At 46.7% G+C, this 18,408-nt stretch overlaps 1 protein-coding gene across 7 annotated transcripts in view; it reads left to right on the top strand.

The window, feature by feature from the left end:
- The window catches only part of CARMIL1 (capping protein regulator and myosin 1 linker 1), a 299,080-nt gene that overhangs the window by 266,698 nt on the left and 13,974 nt on the right, over positions 1 to 18,408 (top strand). For all 7 annotated transcript variants that reach the window (XM_044260141.1, XM_044260134.1, XM_044260128.1 and 4 more), the window contains 3 exons: positions 4,750 to 4,862; positions 11,053 to 11,482; positions 17,876 to 17,957. In XM_044260141.1, coding sequence (XP_044116076.1) covers positions 4,750 to 4,862; positions 11,053 to 11,482; positions 17,876 to 17,957 — 625 coding nt within the window. The remainder of the gene's footprint in view (positions 1 to 4,749; positions 4,863 to 11,052; positions 11,483 to 17,875; positions 17,958 to 18,408) is intronic.

Below are 18,408 nucleotides of genomic sequence, written 5' to 3'. Positions count from 1 at the left end.
TTTTAGTGGAGTCTTCTGGGTTTTTTCCTGTACGTAGTGTCATGTTCAGTGAAAGTATTTCTTTTTCTTGTCTGATTGCTATGGCTAGGTCTTCCAGTACCATGATGAGTAAAAGTGGTGAGAGTGGATGTATTCACTTTTTCATAGCTGTGTCATCTTGGTAACTGGTAGTGGTCACTCTCAAGCAAGAACTGTAGCCTTCTGTATTTTTAAGCGTATTGCAGACAGACAAAAAAGGGGGCACATGCGTCAGGCAACGTGAGCTTACCCAGAAGTCCTAGTATACTTGCTCTTACATCTCACTGTCCAGAAATGAGCCATTATTTCCAGCCCCCGGTGCAAGAGCATCTGAGAAGATAATGTGTTTCACTTGGTCTGATGGATACGCCAAATAAGTCAGGATTTGATACCAAGACTGGGTAGGCATGTAGCAGTTTCTGCTGTTCCTTACTCAGTTGAGAAAGTTTCCTTCCTAGTTTGCTAATTTTTTTTTCAGTGAATGAAAGTTTAATTTTGATTGGTTTCTTCCTTCAGTATTTCTGGAAATTAATCACTTATTTTTCTGGAAATTAATCATTTTTCTCTTTTTGTTTTGCTGTTGTGGTGAATCACAATAATGGACCTTCCTAAAGGTATACCACTCTTGATGATAATCGTAATCCTCTTGATTACTTTTTTAACCCTAGTATCATTAACCTCCTGTGTCATACTATTTTCAGGTGTATGTGCTTGCTTTGCTTTAATACACTGCTGGGTTTTGTTTACCATATTTTGCGGGGGTTAATCTATGTGCATAAATAAGAGAGACCTATGGTTTTTCTTATTCTTATCTAGACCATCCCTCTACTTGGGTTTCACAATTTTACTATCTTCCTATATTAGTGTAGAAGCTCTCCTTTCTTCTTCTCTGGAGCTGTCTGTATCCAGTGGAGAGTTTCTGCCCCTCCCCTGGGAAGCCATCTGGGCTGATGTGTCCTGTGTGCTAGTGACGCCTACACATGGATTCCTCTTCTAGGGATTTGCTTCCTTTTGTTAGAGAGCTAATCAGATTATCTAATTCTTCCTGAGACCCCCTTGGCCATCAGTGTTTTTCTAGGATGTCATCCACTTACTATAATTGTTCATTTCATTGTTTATAACATTCTTAAAACTTTTTAATCTCCTGAACCGTAGCTGTGTCCCATTTTTCCCTTTTCTGATCTATTTGGCCTCTCTCCTCATTTTGCAAGGTTGTCTCTTTTTTTACTCTTTTCCTTTTTTTTATTTTTATTTTTTTCTGGAAGAATCAGCTTTGGTTTTTTTTGTCCTCTCAAATTCATCCATTTTTGTCCCTTTATTATATTTCATTCACTTTTCATCCTCTCGGTTACTTTTTTCCTGACTTAATTCCTTCGCGCTCTCTTCTCCGTGATTCTTACTGTAATTTATGCGTGTAAGATTCCATGATCATTCAGCTCGCTCATTAGCACTGCTTGGGTGTATGTGTTCAGAGTCACTAATAATATACTAATTGTCCTCCCTCCCTGCCCATCTATCTCCATGCGGCCTCTGGAGACATTAGGAGAGGTTTGGCAGCTGCCTCGTCGGAAACCAGGTGCACCACCCACAGTGTTTCCTTGGTGCGATCATGTTCATAAGCCTGCCGGAGGGTGGTCTGAATTGTCATTAGTCCTCATAATCACTGGCTCATCTTCTCAGCATTCGCAAATTATCCTTTTAGCATGTATTCATACACCAAAGTGCAAAATCGACTTTTTCGATTTGTCAGATACCGCAACAGCCACTCCGATGTCCTGTTTTCTTTGCATGCATCCATTCCAGCCAGCTGAGGGATTTCTGCTCTCCCCTTCCAGTAATGATGCTGTACTTTTTAGTCTGAAATGTATGCTCCTTGACAGAAAGACCAAAGTCCAGTGGGATTCAGGGAACTTCTGATGATTCTGTGTCCCTTCCTTTCCTTTTGCTAGCAATTGAGCTGAAACAGCGTGTGTGTTTAGCCTTGAACTGTTCTGACAAACAGTTTCATTCTTGTGTTCAGTATTTCTGCTGCTCTCCATACAAGCTTCCGACACCTCCCCCTACCAATTTTAACGGATACATTTTAAACCGCCTCTCACTGAGGATCTCCCAGCGACTCTGGACTTCCCATCACCTCTCTGCTCTCAGCGTCTTTATCTCTGAAATGACAGGGTTAGACTGGGAGGGATCAGCCTCAAGGTCTGTCCAGCCCTGAAAGCTGGCCCGTCATGCAGGAAAGCGGACTGATTTGTTGAGCCCTGTCTGCTTCCATCTCTGAAACCCACTGAAGTTCTCCCTGACCCCTGAGAACCTTTTGTGCTCGCTCTGCATTCCATTTCAAAGCAAGAAGAAAGGAAAGGGCTTAAAGGAGAAATTTATGCTATCAAAAAATCGTGTTTTTTTCCTCTTTCTCAAAATGAGAAGAATTTGAGAAGGGAGCCTCTGAAGGGAGTTATGGGTCCATTGGAAGGAAGCCCCCTGTTAGGACTGTCTGTCTTGGGCTCATAATCCTTCTCGTCCTTCAATCAGGGGACCCGTGTGGGTGCCTCCCACTCTCTGAGCCACTGTTTTGATCTGTGACTAATCAAAAACTAAGATGAAACTAACCTTTCCTTTTCAGTGCAAAGAGTAGATGGGAAACATTCTTGAAATCCTAACGTGCGAGACACTTGTGCGAACGATGAAGCATTCAGCACACACGGGGCCCCATCATTACCAGAGAGGTCGCAGTCTCCGTTCTTTCACAGAAGGAGAAATGCCAACACAAGCACGTTCTGTGCTGCTTTCTCTTCTGTGGTAAAAGTGACTCAGAGAGCTGCTTTCTCTCCCTAATTGAATTACAGAACTTTGCCGATTCTCTGCTCTATTCTGCTGCGTAGGAAAGCCTTGCTCCAATAGAAGCACATTCAGATGAGACACATCACTGGCATTATTCGCATTTCATGGGAGTACTTTTGTTTGTAATCTGTTATCAGCTCGCTTTTCAGCATTTCACAAACATGAACTCAGACACACAGCTCATTTTCGTAATGGAGATTTCCCAGTGAGTGAAGTGGATGATTGCTTAGAGCATGTGATTGGCTCTTTCGTTAAATAGCACGTATGCAGACTCGGACAGGAGCCAGATTCCCCCCGAGGCAGCCTGACACTTACAAATCAAGATTACAGAGAGCCTCTCACCCACAGGAGAATCTGTTCTTGTGCCCAAAGGAATGGGCAACCTATGCCCTCTTTCTCAAGGGCCCACAACCTATTGGTGTGAAATATTAACTTAATACTCCATTGCAGACACAAGTCAGACAGGTGGTGAAGCTCCCTGTGAGTTGTCCATTCAAGGAGCAATGCTGACTTGGTAAATGATTTCCTTATACCTTCTCGCCTGAGACCCAAGCTTTCATGTGTGTGCTGGGTGCCTGACCCTGGGTTTCCCACAGCATCTCAAATGCTCATCAGAAATTGAACTCATCATTTCTTGCTCCAAATCTGGTCTTCGAATTATGTTGCCTCGAATGAGGCTCCCATTCACCTAGCCTAGAAACTTCGACCTCATCTGAGGCACCTCCTTTCTCAGTTCTCAAGCCCTTAATTTGCTCCTCATCTCCTCCAGATTAGACTCTTCCAGGAATCTTTCTTTTGTGTTCCTGAACAGATACGCCTACATACATTCCCAGGCTTCTCCAGTATGCCCTTCATGCTGCCCTAGAATTATCTGAACAGGGTTCAGGTTTGGTCATGCCCTTCTTTTGTGGTTTCCCTATCACCTGCAAAGTAAATTCCACACTCTTCAGCGTAAGATTCAAGACTATTCACCATAGGTCCTTTGTCATTAATTGGGAAGTATTCATTCAGTAGAGATAACAAGAGATACACAACTAAACATGACTTAAATAGAAATATTGCCAAGAAATCCAAAATTTTCAGGATCAAAGACTGGTTTATTCAGCAGCAAAGCACAAACACTCAGGAATTTTCTGTCCTTTGTGCCCTTCTGCTCTGTTGTCCAAGACATGTTGGCTTTTGTCCTCAGGCTTGCCTTCTCTTGAACCCCACGGGGCTGCTGTGGCTCCGACATCACGTCCTCCCGCATATAATCATGCAGGAAAACATACATTCCTTCGTCTGCAGGAAAACCTGCTCATGAGCCCCTAGCAGTTTTGCCTTACATCTCACTGACTGGAATTATATCATATGCCTTAGCTACCGATCATGGGCAAGGAGGTAGAATTATGGTATTTGGTTAATACAAGTAAGTATTCACACCTTGAAATCAGGGTTCTTCCCACCAGAAAGAAAGGAAGTGGGGGGTTGGTTGCAGGGGCCCATGTTAGTATCGCCCAGGGTTTGGACTGAGCCATTAACCCCACCCACACACCACTGGCCCCTGGCCACCCAGTGCTCTCCAGTCTCAGAACCAGCCCTGTTTCCTTTCCCTTGTGCATTTTCTCTTCCCTTACCAGCACCCGCAATGCCTTCCTCCGTCTCTAGGGGCACTGGGCGCCTCACTGCCTGGGACAGCCAGCCACAGGAAACTGTGCCTTAATAGTGCACGCCTCGCTTTTGTTCCTGCCCCCATCACAGTTCGAAGCAGAACTTGCCCTCCTGTAGACCATCGGGGCCCTTACTTAGCCGGTCTCGTCCTTCCCGTGACCCTCCTCACCGTGCCTGGAACAGGACTGTGATGTGTGACAAGTGACGCGGCCTGAATGACCGTTCCCCGTGTTCGACTTGCAGGTCTGCGCCGCCAGTGTCATCCCCCAAGACGGTGAGCAGAATGGCCTTATGGGAAGAGTGGACGAAGGTGTGGATGAATTTTTCACCAAGAAGGTGACCAAAATGGATTCCAAGTGAGTTCAGAGTCATTCCACGAATAATACTTCCTAATGCGCCATTAAATTCACCATGCCAGGGCTTGTTTATCTTATTTCTATGACGTGGGATTGACTCTTCTGATGTTTGCCGAACGTGATCTCAGGCCAGCAATCTCACTGTCCGCCGGGAACTTGCTAGAAAGGCAGATTCTCAGGCCTCCACCCCAGACGCACTGAATCCGAGACTCTGGATATGGGGCCCAGCAGTCTGTACTTTTCTAACCCTTCCAGGGTAAACTGAGGCATGCTGAAGTTGGAGAACCGTCGTACTGTTCTAAAATAGACCATAGGACACACGGGCTGTCTTTAAGGTCTTTACCACCGGCGCCTGGAGAACTCTATGTCAGGACAGTGAACTTCGGCAGCTGACGTCACTTATTTCTAAACTCTCCTGGCTCAGAGTTTAGTGCATGGGGGGCTTCAACAGGCAGTGTGCAAGGAAGTTGTCTCATTTTCTTATTCTTATTTTTTCTTATTCTTAAGTGCTGTTTCCTTAAAAGACTGGCCTTTTAGGAACTTCTGCTGACAGCGGTTTAACCTGGAACGCTTCCAGCCATAAGCAGGACTCATTCCGAGTTCTTTAATCCCCACCCCAAATGCAGACCTGTCCCCAGACACACTCTTACCGTGTCTTGTGTCCTGTGGTCTTGTGCCGTCCCCTGGAGACACCCAGTTCAGGAGCGCCTCGCACCCACAGCGGGAAGCGGAGGCTCGCGGGGTGGGGGCCCGCACAGGGAGGGACAACACGGGGCCAGTCTGGGTGGACGGGCCTTCTCTTGCCTCAGCGGATGGTGAGGTGGAAATGAGTGGAGTGTTTCTGTCCATGCCAGTGGAGCTTACTGCACATTGGAAGCTTCAGGACCTGCTTGCGAATTGTGGCGTGCTGGGCTCCATTCCCGGCTCCGTTCTTCTCGAACCCACCTCGGTGTCGTTCACTCTCTGAAGCTGTCTCGGGATGGCTCCGTCCCCACCCCCCAGATTAATTGCTCTTTCTCTGCCACTGGCGCAAAGCTTTTTTTTTTTTTTTTTTTTTAAATCCCCTGCATCCATCTGTTAGAGTGCACACAATCCTCTGAGCGTTTCTTCTGTTTTAAATTTTTTTACGGTACGAGGAATGGACGGATGCATTCTCAGTGTAAAAGACTCAGGCAGTCCCGACGTGCCAACCTAAACAGAACGGAACAGGAGAGTCCTTTTTCAGGATGGGCTCTCAAGTCATCCATCCCCAGAGAATGCCTGTTCTTCGGAAGCATCCCCTAGGCCTTCCTATTCGTTGTAACTTGAATGTCTGACCCTGCCTGTAACATACAGTCTGCCTTCGGTCGCAGTTGGTGGGATGAATTCGGACTGTCTCGCCCTGTATCCCTACAAACCACAGACCCAGTTGCAGGCTCACTGCCTCCCAAACTTCAGAAGGTGATATGTTGTTGGTGGAGAAGTATACGCACTCCTGATCTGAGCTGTTCACACCCGCCCCGTGTGATTTCCTGCATCCTTATGATGCCTTCTTCTGTGATAGGCTCTGGAGGAAAGTTAGGCATGTTTTTAGAAGGTATAAAATCTACTTTCTACAAAGATACTGCTTTGGGAGTAAGTTGCAGTGCACAAGTAGAAATAGAGATCAATTTTCATCAAATGGTGGAATCTACTAGAAGTTTTGATTTTTTTTTTTTATGTCTTTTTATTGTATAAAAACAGACTGTCAGTTTGATATGTAAAGGGCTAGGCACGGGTAGAATCTGCAAGCTGTATGAAGAACGTTTGCAAATCAAAGTTAGAAACGCTCTTAGTTTAAAATACCAGATGTTCTACAAGGCTCTCCCCAAAAAGGAAAAAAAGAAAAGAAAAGAAAAAAGAAAAAAAACAAAAGAACTCCATTGTTTCTTTCCCCACTCCCTATTCCCCAGAGGCAAATCATTCCTACGCCTTTCGCTGCTTATTTTTTATTTGTACTTCCATATTTTTAATCACATTTTTTTGCTCTTTCCTGTTTTTCAGTTTTAGGTAGCAGGCATGACTGTTAGCTCCTCACTGTAGAGGATGACAATTTAGCTCTGATACCCTGGACCCGACTGCCCACCACACACACACACACACACACACACACACACACATTCTCACACACTCTCTCCCCCTCTCTCTCTCTCTCTCTTCCATGTGAATGTGCACAGCTGAGGTACACTGTCTTCTGGTCTGCTCTCCTTCGTGGTTTTTTATGTTCCCTACAGTTAATAATCGTCCCCTTTGCGTTGGCTGACTTTTCCGTAGTCCTGTCTCTGCCATTCCCATACGTCTCCAAGAAAATTATAAACCTCCTCTGCATTTGCTCAAGTATTCTCTGTGTCATTTCCAGGGACGGACAGATACACGTCCTTCACTGATGCCTGACCAACTCTGTGGCATCTGGGAGCAGTTCCTGCTGTCCCTTGCCACCTCCCGTCTTGGTCCGCTGGGGGCTTCCCCTTGCCACATACTTGTGTCCTTTTCCTGTTTCCCTTGGCCTTTGTCTTCTCCTTCCTTTCCTGACTCCCTCATTTTGGTGGATGGCCTCCTCTGGTTGTCTCCTGAGAAGGGCATCTTGGGAGACTCATAGATCCATCTTTCATTTTGATCAACAGTGTGACTACATACAGAATTCTAGATTGAATCCATCGTACCAAAGAGTTTTCAAAACCTGGTCCCATTCTCTTCTAGCTTCTAGTGTTACTGTTAGAATCTGTCTGTCGGGGAGCAGGGATACCCTGTCCTCTTCAAGATCCTTCTAGCCAGACTAAGAATCAAATTGACAAAAGAAAGATTAACAGGAGAGAATCCAATATCATAGTGTATGTACAGGGAAGCCTCACAGAGGGGAAATGCCAAAGACGGTCAGGCCACATGAGGCGTATATGTTGTTTTGAGCTGATGAGAAGGGGACAGGGGTCTGGGACTTCAACGGGAAGGAATGCAATTCTCAGGAGAGTGAATGTTTGGCATACACTGAGTGTCCCACTCAGACAGTGGGACACTGAGGACCTTGATCCAACAGGCCTTGCTAGGGTCCTCCCTCGTCTACCACTCCTGGTTCATGGCACAGTGCAATTCTCAAAGCCAACAGCTCTTTCCCTGGACCAGCTCCTCTGTCTAAATTCTTTTAGGCTGTCAAGGGAGATGGAAGGAGCTTTTCCTGAATCAGCTGGATTTTGATGACTTTTTCACTTAAAATAATCTTCATCCCAAAGCAGCCCATCTTGAGGCAGGCTGCCCTTGGCCCGAACAAGTCTGTTGTGATCATGAGCCTGTATCCTTTCTTACTTGTTTTGGTATTTACTCTTTTCTGGAAGCATTTGGCATTTTCTCTTTGTTCCCAGAAGTTTATGATGATTGACTCTGGGTAGGTTTTGTTTTGTTTTGTTTTGAATCCATTTGCGAGGCACTAATGAGCCATTTCAACTGGAAAATTCATGTGCTTTGGTTCTGGAATTTTTCTTGAATTATTTTTTTCATAATGTCTTCCCTTCTTTTTTCTCTATATTCTTTTTCTTAAAACATCCATTATGCAACTTACGTGTTTCCTCTATGAATCCACTAGCTTTTGTTTTGTTTTGTTTTGTTTTGATCTTTTGTCTCTCGTTTTCTCATTCTTTCTGTTACCTGCCCCCTATTCCCTACCATCTGGGAGATTTCCTCAGCTATAACTTCCAACCTTGGTTTTATACTCCTGCCATCACCTTTTCCCGTTATGCTTGTTTGATGGCGCAACAGTATTTTGCTCTTTCTTTTGAAATGAAATGGAACACTAGTGAGCTTGGAAGGTGGTGTCTTAGAGGCAGTGAGGCTCTAACAGGATCCCCAGAGGCCAGCAAGAAGGGGGCCACAGCGGGCTGTAGGGAAGGTCAGAGTCCCGTCCTGGCAGCGTCTGTGAGAAGCCGGATTCCACCAGACAGGCCCAAGATGGCGGCGCCACGACCGGAAGCTCTGCTTCCCCACACCAAATAATGAATATTGTACTCTTTTTAACAACTGCACATAAAAGGTAGAACCCCAAACCCCTGCACACAGCTTGCTCTCTCTTAAGCTTATCTACTCCTATCTTACAAGTGTACTTTGTTTTTGTTTTGTTTTGTTTTTTTAAAGATATTATGTTTTAAGTAATCTCTCTGTGGGGCTTGAACTCATAACCCTGAGATCAAGAGTTGCCTGCTGCACCAACTGAGCTGACCAGGTGCCCCTTGAGTGGGTATTTTTGGTTTAATAAACTTTCCCACTTGTGTTGCTTATCCACTGTGTTGTGTGTCTGTCTTTGAATTCTTCTTCATGTTGAAGCCAAGAGCATTCCAGGACATCTTTGGGACGGACTGGATCAGGAGCCCAGGGTCTCCCCAGTTCACATGGCAGCAAGTGGAGCCTGTTGTCTGGTGGACTTCGGTGTAGGGTACCCTTCTTGAACCATTTTGTTGGGGGAGGGTCTCCCTGACTATCCAAGTCTTTGAGTCTTTTCTCTTGAGCTTGTTGGGAAATTTGACCCCCTGCCTAGAGGGTGTAAACCTGGCCCATTCTACAACCCAGAATGAGGGAAGGAGCCTGGGAATATCTTTGTCCCAATATGCAGGCTTTCTTACGATTATAGGGGAGGAAAAATAATTTTCCCTCTACCCTTCTAGGTTCCTGGCTGAGGTACTTTTATAATAAAAGACAGATTAACAGGAGAAAAACAGAAGTTCACAAACATGGATACACTCTATATACATGGGAGAGACCCAGAAAAATGGAGTAGTTCCCCAGAACGGCTCAAGCCACCACCTTAAAATACTATTTTTAGCTAAAAATAAAAGAAAGATGTGGGGCTGGTGGGCAGGGGACGAGTGTGGGGAGGTTACCAGGAAAAGGACTATAACTGTGTTAAGGGTGTTATACAGATTTAAGTCCATACCTTCCCCATTGACAAATTTCTAGAGATTGTTATCCTTTCCCTGCTATTGAGAAGAACACGCCCTTACAAATGGACATTTCTCTTATAAATGGCTCTTCTGAAAGGTCAACTTGTACTCAGTTTTCAGAGCTGCTCCGGTGTCTGCTATTTCTTAATCAGCCTAAAATAATCCTTATGCCAGGGGTCCCACGGTCTGCTGCCCCCCACCTGAACCCCCCTGGTCTCCTGATAGAACATGTGCCTCAGCTTTCCTGCTGGCCCTCACCCTGCCCGCTGGGTAAACTTGGGTGCAAAGGGGCAATTTTGATCTCTGGTTTGGGGAGAGGATATGATGGTTTGGCGAATGGACTTCTGGCTCTCTTCCTCTCTAGAGCTCCTGCTTCCCTTCTGTTTCCAGAGGCACCAGGAGCCTTGTGCAAATCCGCTGCCTCTTGTCTCCCCCACCAGCACTTCAGGGGGCGGCTTTCCACGTCTGTTAAGTCTGTTTTTAGTCAAAATTTCTCTTGGCTTCCAGACTTTGTTATTTTTCCTTTCTTCTGCTCTGGGGCTCTTGCCTTTATTTTTTTCTTCCCACCTTTGGTCATGATTTCATGGGGGACTCAGAGGAGCTAACGGGACCGGAGTCTGCCAGCTCTAAATGAAAGGCACCAGGGAGACCTCCCATTGACCCCTTGGACTTGCTCTTTCCCCTACACAGCCCCCCATTCCTGAATATTCTCTTTCGTTCCTGAACTTGACTCTTGTGTACAATGCTCTGCCAAAGCTCACCGTCCCTGTTGCCTCCTTCAGTGGTGTTTCCTTGAGGCAAAGACCCACATCTTTGTTTGAGTTGCGCACCAACGGTGGGATTTCAGATGTGATCTAGTGATGACACAAGGATTGTAGGTGACTGTGGGGACGGCCGGCCCTTTCCACTGTCATTCACATTAAATAAGGCCATCTCTGTTCTGTGTCTGTGTGGAGCCAGCTTTGCTGGAAGGTCTTACAAGTGGAGAGGCAGTTGACCTGAGCGTTAAGATTCAAAAACACCTACCCTTTCAGGTTCTCCTTCTTAGCTGGTGGTGCCTTCACTTCCTTACCTGCGACTTTGACAACATTCCCCACTTCTATTTATCAAGGGCAAAGACTCAAATTCTTCAACTGCTTTAGAACGGCTGCCAGGGCAGCAGCAAGCTCCGTGTTTGTATTTTGACTGACTCTGGCTAGAACTTTAATTACAGCAGAACCCACAGTATTTGTTCTTTTGAATCCCAGGAGATCATCTTCAAGAGGCTCTGAGTCCCACGAGCTTAGCGAGGGAGGAGATGAAAAGAAAAAGCGAGACTCTCGGAAGAGCGGCTTTCTCAATTTAATCAAGTCCCGGTCCAAATCTGAGCGGCCTCCCACGGTCTTGATGCCGGACGAACCGTCCTCGCCAAAAGGGGCCGTCAAAAGTCCGGCCACGGACACCCCCAGAAAGGACGCTAAGCCCGCAGAGCACAACGGCAGTTCGGAGCAGACAGAGGAGCTAAAAACCCCCGACTCGCTTGAGGAAGGTCACGGGGAGGACCTGGGCAGGGTGGAGCGGAGCGACGGCAAGAACAGCCCGCAGGGCGGGCGAAGGTATGGGATCCAGGTGATGGGCAGCGGCCTGATGGCGGAGATGAAGGCCAAGCAGGAGAGGAGAGCGGCCTGCGCACAGAAGGTGAGGCTGGGTCCCTTCTGACTCGGTTGTGTGGCTTCGCCCCCTCTTGGTGTTCATTGGCGAGAGAGGTACAGAGCTAGCCCATTCGGTTCAGTACAAATCCAGAACCAAAAGCCTTTATCCGAAAGAACCCAAAGCACAGATGACGAAGACATGGCCAGCTTTTCCCTCCAGCGCGAGGGTCCGCTCTTCTGAGCCACAGCGTTTGAAGGTAAGTCGTTGGCTGAGAGTCTGCCAGCCTGTCCCCACCTGCGGAGGTGCTTCCTGTGTGAGTCAGGAGCCTGGGACCCCCAATGCCTGGAAATGCACACAGCTGGGGAGAGCACCAGTCTGTTGAATCCAAGATGAGACCTGAGCGTGACCAGAAACAACGGATAGAGGCTAATAAAGATACCAAAACTATGGGGGTGCCTGGCTGGCTCCGTCAGTAGAACATGCAACTCTTGATCTCATGGTTGTGAGTTCAAACCCCACGTCAGGTGTAGAGATTACCTAAAAATTTTAAAAAACCTTAAAAAAAAAATACTGAAACCAGATTCTAATTATATAGAAATAGATCTCCTTTTCAGTTTTCTCAGAGTTCCGCTTTCCAAACCTAAAAATTCCTTGCTCTGTTTCAGATTTTAAAGTCAAAAGGGAAAAAAAGTAAAGGTGTTCTGTTAGAATTAATTAAATACTTGATCAATGAGATATATTGTGGATTGCTTCAAGAAAAGCTTGATCATTTCAAAATTGCCCAGTCCTCCCAAAATCTGACTTAATATATCATTTATCCTTCGCATATCTTTTAAAATAGACATTGTGGTGTTTTTTCTTCCATTATCTCTCCTTTCTCTTGTAGCTACTTGAAAGATTATAGCTTTATTGTGATCGCTAAGATCAACATACCCATGTTAGCCCGGGTTTTGGGTTTTGCATGTGTATCTGAGCTCTTTTTCATCTACGTAACTGGGTTTCCCCAAGAAAGGAAAATTGCTTATCTGTCTTATTTGAAGTATGAGAATAAATGGTTCACCCCAATGACCCGTTGATTTTTAGAAAGTTACTCGTAAACTGTATTATATACCAAGGTGTGGAGGGGTTTCATATGGCTTAACAGCTGATTATTTTTTCATTAAATCCTGCATCCCACATGACTTTACAACTGTTTGCCGTAGTTCTCCTACCAGCACAGTAGTTACCCAGCAATTTTCTCATGACAGATCTCTGCTAACTTACTCATTGACCCTTATGGAAGGCTGAGGAGGGTGCAGAGGGCAGGACCACTTGACTGTATTCTGCTAATTCACTGGTCAGAATTCTGAATAAGCACTGTGACCACATCACTGGTGAGTCACACGCCCAAGGAAATGTTTAAATTTCAATCCATTTTATAGAATTTCTTACAACAATGAACTGCTGTTTTCACTAATGAGCTGCTTATTTTATCACTTTTTTCATGGATGAACAGCTGCTTTTTGGTAGAAAGATGGGACGTGCTGGAGGGTTTTTTCCATGCATGTTGGATTGGATACATAAATTGACTCGGAGTGACAACATTCCTGTGGTTTAGGTCTTAGGTGTTGAAGGCTTACAGTAACGAGCTCCTAGCGCCATCTTGTGCCTATTTAGAACAATGTCACGTTGTTCCCCAGAGATGGGGACCCCCATCTGGTTGACCCCAGAGATGTCACAGGTTCAGTTCCAGACCAACACAATAAGGGAAATATCACAGTAAAGCACGTCAAATGGATTTAGGGGTTTCCCAGTACATAGAAAATCATGTTTATACCATACTGTAGTCTGTTGAGTATGTGACTGTCATTGTGTCTAAAAAAGCCATTGTACCTACCTTATTATTTTTAACTATTTTATCGATAAAAAATACGATCATCTGCGCTTGCTGGTGGGGGTTCCTGCCTCCATGTTGATGGCTGCTGACCTATGAGGGTGGCAGTTGCTCCAGGGTGGGGATGGCTGTGGCAGTGTCTTAAAATAAGACAACAGTGAAGTTGGCCACATTGATTAACTCTCCCCCTCACCGATGATTTCTCTGTAGCGTGCAATGCTGTTGGACAGCATCTGACCCACAACAGAGCTGCTTTCGCATTGGAGTGAACCCTCTCAAACCAAACTGGTGCCTTCTCAACTAAGTTTATGTTATAATGTAAATCCTCTGTTGTCGTTCCAATAATCATCACCCCGTCTTCCCCAGGAGTAGATCCCGTCTCAAGAAACCACATGCTTCGCTCATGTGTCAAAAGTACATCCTCATTCATTCAGGTCTGATCCCAAGATGGCAGCCACGCTGTCCCCTCTTCAGGCTCCCCTTCCAGCTCTCTTGCTGTTTCCACCACACCCGCAGGGACTTCCTCCCCTGGAGTCAGGGACCCTTCCACGTCCTCCACGAGGGTGGGAGTGACCATCTTCCAAAGTCTGTTCGTGCTGGGTTTTTGACCTCTTCCATAAATCACAAATGTTCTGAATAGCATTTAGAATGTCATATCTTTTCTAGAAGGTTTTTCAGTTGACTTTCCCAGACCCATCAGGGGAAGCACTGTCTATGGCAGCATTAGCCTTATAGAATGAATTTCTTACATAGTAAGACTCGAAAGTTGAAAGGACTCCTTGATCCGTGGACTGCGGAATGGATACTGTGTCAGCAGGCATGAAAACAGCCAACCACAGTGCGCGCTCAGGTGACCAGGTGCATTGTCAATGAGCAGTAATGTTTTGAAAGGAATCTTTTATTCTGAGCAGCAGGTCTCAACAGTGGGCCTAAAATATTCAGTAAACCATGTTATGAACGGATGTGCTATCCTCCAAGCTTTGTCGGTCATTCACTTCTAGGTCGCTTTAGCACCGTTCCTAAGGGCCCTGGGAGTTTCGAAGGACTGAGCATTGGCTCCAACTTAGAATCAGCAGCTGCATTAGGCCCTAAGAAGGTCAGCCTGTCCTCTGAAGCTTTGAAGGCAGGCGCTGACTTCTCCGCTCTAGCTGTGGAAGTCCTAGATGGCATCTTCTTCCAAAAGAAGGCTGTTTGTCTACACTGTCTGTTTCCTAGTGTAGCCACCCTCATTAACTCTCTCAGCTCGATCTTCTGGAGAAATTGCTGCAGCTTCTCCATCAGCACCTGCTGCCTCACCTTGCATTTTTCTGTTCTGGAACTTCTTCAACTTCATGACACCCCTGCCCTCCGCTAGCTTCAAACTTTTTTTCTGCAGCATCTTCACCTCCCTCAGGCCTTCATGGAGCTGGAGAGTCAGGGCCTTGCTCTGGATGAGGCTTTGACTTAAGGGTAGTTGTGGCCGGTGTGATCTTCTGTCCAGACTGCTCAAACTGTCTCCACGTGAGCCATAAGTATGTTTTGCTTTCTTTTTTTTTTTAAAGATTTTTTATTTATTTATTTGACAGAGATCACAAGTAGGCAGAGAGACAGGCAGAGAGAAAGGGGGAAGCAGGCTCCCCGCTTAGCAGAGAGCCGGATGTTTTGCTTTCTTAACCATTCATGTGTTCACTGGAATAACACTTCTCATTTACTTCAAGGACTTTTCCTTTGCATTCCCAACTTGGGTAACTCCTTGGCACAAGAGACCTGGCCTTGAGCCTGTCTGGGCTTTCGACATGCCTTCTCATGAAGCTTAGTCATTTCTAGGTTTTGGTTTAAAGGGAGATGTGTAACTCTTCCTTCACTTGAACACTTAGAGGCCGTTGTAGGGTTACCTACATTGTAGGGTTACCTACAATGCCTGAATTGGAAATTGAAACTGGTCAGGAGTATTCTATCAGAATAATAAAATAGGAAGGATTTTCAAAAATTAGTATAAGGGACAGCTGGGTGGCTCAGTTAGTCAAGCATCTGAGTCGTGATTTTGGCTCACGTCATGATCTCAGGGTCATGGGATTGATCCCATTGGGCTCTGCACTGCGCAGGGAGTCTGCTTGAGATTCTCTCTCTGCCCCTACTGTCCCTCCCCTGCCTCATGAACTTGCTCTCTTAAAAACAATCAAACTTTAAAAAATTAGTATAAAAATATTTTCCCCTAAAATGACTGTATTCTTCATAAAAGCAGCATAAGCCCCATTGGTCAGTATACTGTTGCTAAAATTTATGGTGTCTTCACTCTTGAATAATTTTCTTTGCACTATTCACATATAATACATGTATTTAAAGGAAAAGAGCCGTGAAGTGAACACATGGCACTTCTCTTTTATTAACAAAGGCGAGTAACAAGTACTGAATGCAGAGAGCCCCCATCTTTTCTTGGGGGCCACCTCCTCAGCTGCTGGCACTCAAAGACAATGGATGTCACAGTATTTTATCCTTATTCCACCCTGTCGTTTTTGATACCTATTAACTTCCTCAGAAAGCCGGGAAGGAAAAAGAAAACACAACTCCTCGGATTATATATTAAATGGAGTAAGCGGGGCACCCGGGTGCAAAGTGTGAGGAGGCCCTGGCTTTCAGAGCCCAGCCCAGCACTCACACGCCCGAAAGCCGGTGTCCCCTTGGATTCATGCGCTGGTGGCTTGCTAGTCACAGCCTGGGCCTGGCCATGGTTAAGCAGCACACCTTCTTACCTGTGTCTGAGCACAGGAGCATGTGGCCCTGCCTTCTGGAGGCCAGGAGATGGGGGCGGGGTGTTGCTTAGGCCCCGCCTCTGGGCGGGGCTCTGTTCCCAGGCTCGCGTGCCCCCTGCTGGTCCAGGCGGGGACTTCGTGCCTCTCTGCCCCGTGGGAACTGAGGGCTTGCCTGGGACCCTGAAACGGGGCTTCCTTTCCTTGGGAATCCCGTTTCCTCCGTGACGCCAAACAATGTGCACGTTCTATACATGGAACCTGTGTGCACATTCCTCCTCGGAGACCTGCTAAGCCACCTTCCGCGAAGGAGCTAACGTCGTCGTGCTGAGGGAGCCCGGGACACCTGCTACCTTGGGGTCGGGGCTGTGGGGTGGCGATCTGTGCCAGGGTCTGGCCGTGGCCGACCGGTACATGTGGTAGATGAGGCAGCTCTGATCTGAGTCTCCGATAACTCCTCGTAGAGCATCACAAATAGTGAGAAGCTGGGAAGCGGCAGCCGCTCTGTGCTGCTCAGGTTTGTTGGAAGTGTATGCCCCCAGCGGGAAGTGACAGGCCAAACGTCATCAGCCTCCCGGTCTACCTGCCCAGCTGTGTTGTGGTTTTGAATGGGAAGCAGATGCAGATCGTCTTTGTCACTGGGGAACTTGGGCCTTATTAAGCCAACCGTAGATGTTCCATTTCAGGTAACTTTTTGGATCTAGATGCCCCCCCTTTTAGGTGGGCTCTCTGCACCGTAAGGAAGAGGCAGAGGCCTAGCTTCATGAGTTCCTGCTCCTTCCCGTAGACAACGGCCTCTAACCTCACCCCCTTTTGCTATCACAGACCCCTTTGCCTAGAGCTCTGGGTCTTTTTCTTTTTCTTTTCGAAAGTCTTTTATTTTTGCGAGAGAGAGCCTGAGCAGGAGGGGCAGAGGGAGAAGCAGGCTCCCCTGCTGAGCAGGGAGCGCAGTGTGGGACTCGATCCCAAGACCCTGAAATCATGACCTGAGCCCAAAGCAGACACTTAACCCGCTGAGCCACCCAGGTGCCCATTTTGGGGTTTTTACAGTTAATTCTGTTCATCCATGGCCAGTAGATTAAACAATAGATTTGTGTCCTGTGGTTCTGTGTCAGTGACAGGGAAGGCCCTGCTGGCTCTAGGCCCCTTTTTGCCTATCTTACACAGTTAAGTTGAAAAGGTTTCCACTACTTTTAAAATTTGATTTGGGGAACTCAACTTGGAGAGAGGGTCCGTCAACTTGCAGAGTGTCCGTGCCCCTGCTGCCTGGAGCATCAGGGGCTGCGGAGCCATCGAGGTATCCCCACAGGAAACCCCCACCGGAAACTGGAACTGTCCCCAAGCCTCCTAGCTTCCCTGAGCCCGCGCACCTGTCACCCCAGGGGAACATTCTGAGGGACTGACCACTCTCCGGACCCCAGAGCCCCAGCTGTGAACACAGAACAGAACCTGCTCATTCAAGCTTTGTTCCAGAAGGCAGCTAAGGGAGACAGAAGAGGCGGGACACAGTCAGTGTGAGAATAGTAAAGGGGCCATTATTTGTTGTCATTTATGATCTGCTTATGTTCTTTTTCTTACATTTTTTTTAAAGATTTTATTTATTTATTTGACACACACAGAGAGATCACAAGTAGGCAGAGAAGCAGGCAAGAGAGAGGGGGAAGCGGGCTCCCCGCTGAGCAAAGAGCCCAACGTGGGGCTCAATCCCAGGACCCTAAGACCACGACCCGAGCCAAAGGCAGAGGCGTAACCCACTGAGCCACCCAGGTGCCCCTCTTTTTCTTACATCTTAAATAAAGATATACTTTCCTGGGACTGTGTGCTTGAATTTTTCAGAAGCTTGGGAATGAGGCCATCTCTCAGGAATCCTCCAGCCTGGCCTTGGGCAGCACAGAACGTCTGGATGGAGGTGGGGCAGGTAAGACCATCACCCTCTAAGGAAAAACACTTCCTGTCCGGTTCCAGGAATCACACATGATTGACAGAAGAAATATTAGAATGAGAGGAGAATGGGGCCCTGTGTTGTGGGTTGTCAGCTTTCCCCTGGATGCCATGTCGCTCTGCCTGGGCCATGTCTCCCGCCCTGCTAGCTGTGTGCCAGCACAGGGCACCTTCTCCAATTTCCCAGAGGGAAGAAGTGTCTTTGAGGAAAACTCCCAAACTGTGGGCATCTGAGGAGTAGGGGGAAGACAGGGCCATGTCCAATGTGTCCAATCAGTCACACTCAGGAGGTGGAAGGTAGCCCATTTGTTTGAGATGAAAGAATGTTCTTTCAGCATGAATGTCCACTACCCTTTGGTCCTCTGACTTTTCAGGTGTAGTAAAAGAGTAAGACATGTTTGAAGGGAACTGAAGAGTAACTTACAAAT

This window comes from Neovison vison, chromosome 1, assembly GCF_020171115.1.
Source record: "Neovison vison isolate M4711 chromosome 1, ASM_NN_V1, whole genome shotgun sequence".
Taxonomy (NCBI): domain Eukaryota; kingdom Metazoa; phylum Chordata; class Mammalia; order Carnivora; family Mustelidae; genus Neogale; species Neogale vison.
The sequence above is the reverse complement of the archived record's forward strand: the minus strand, read 5'-3'. Positions and strand labels throughout refer to the sequence as shown.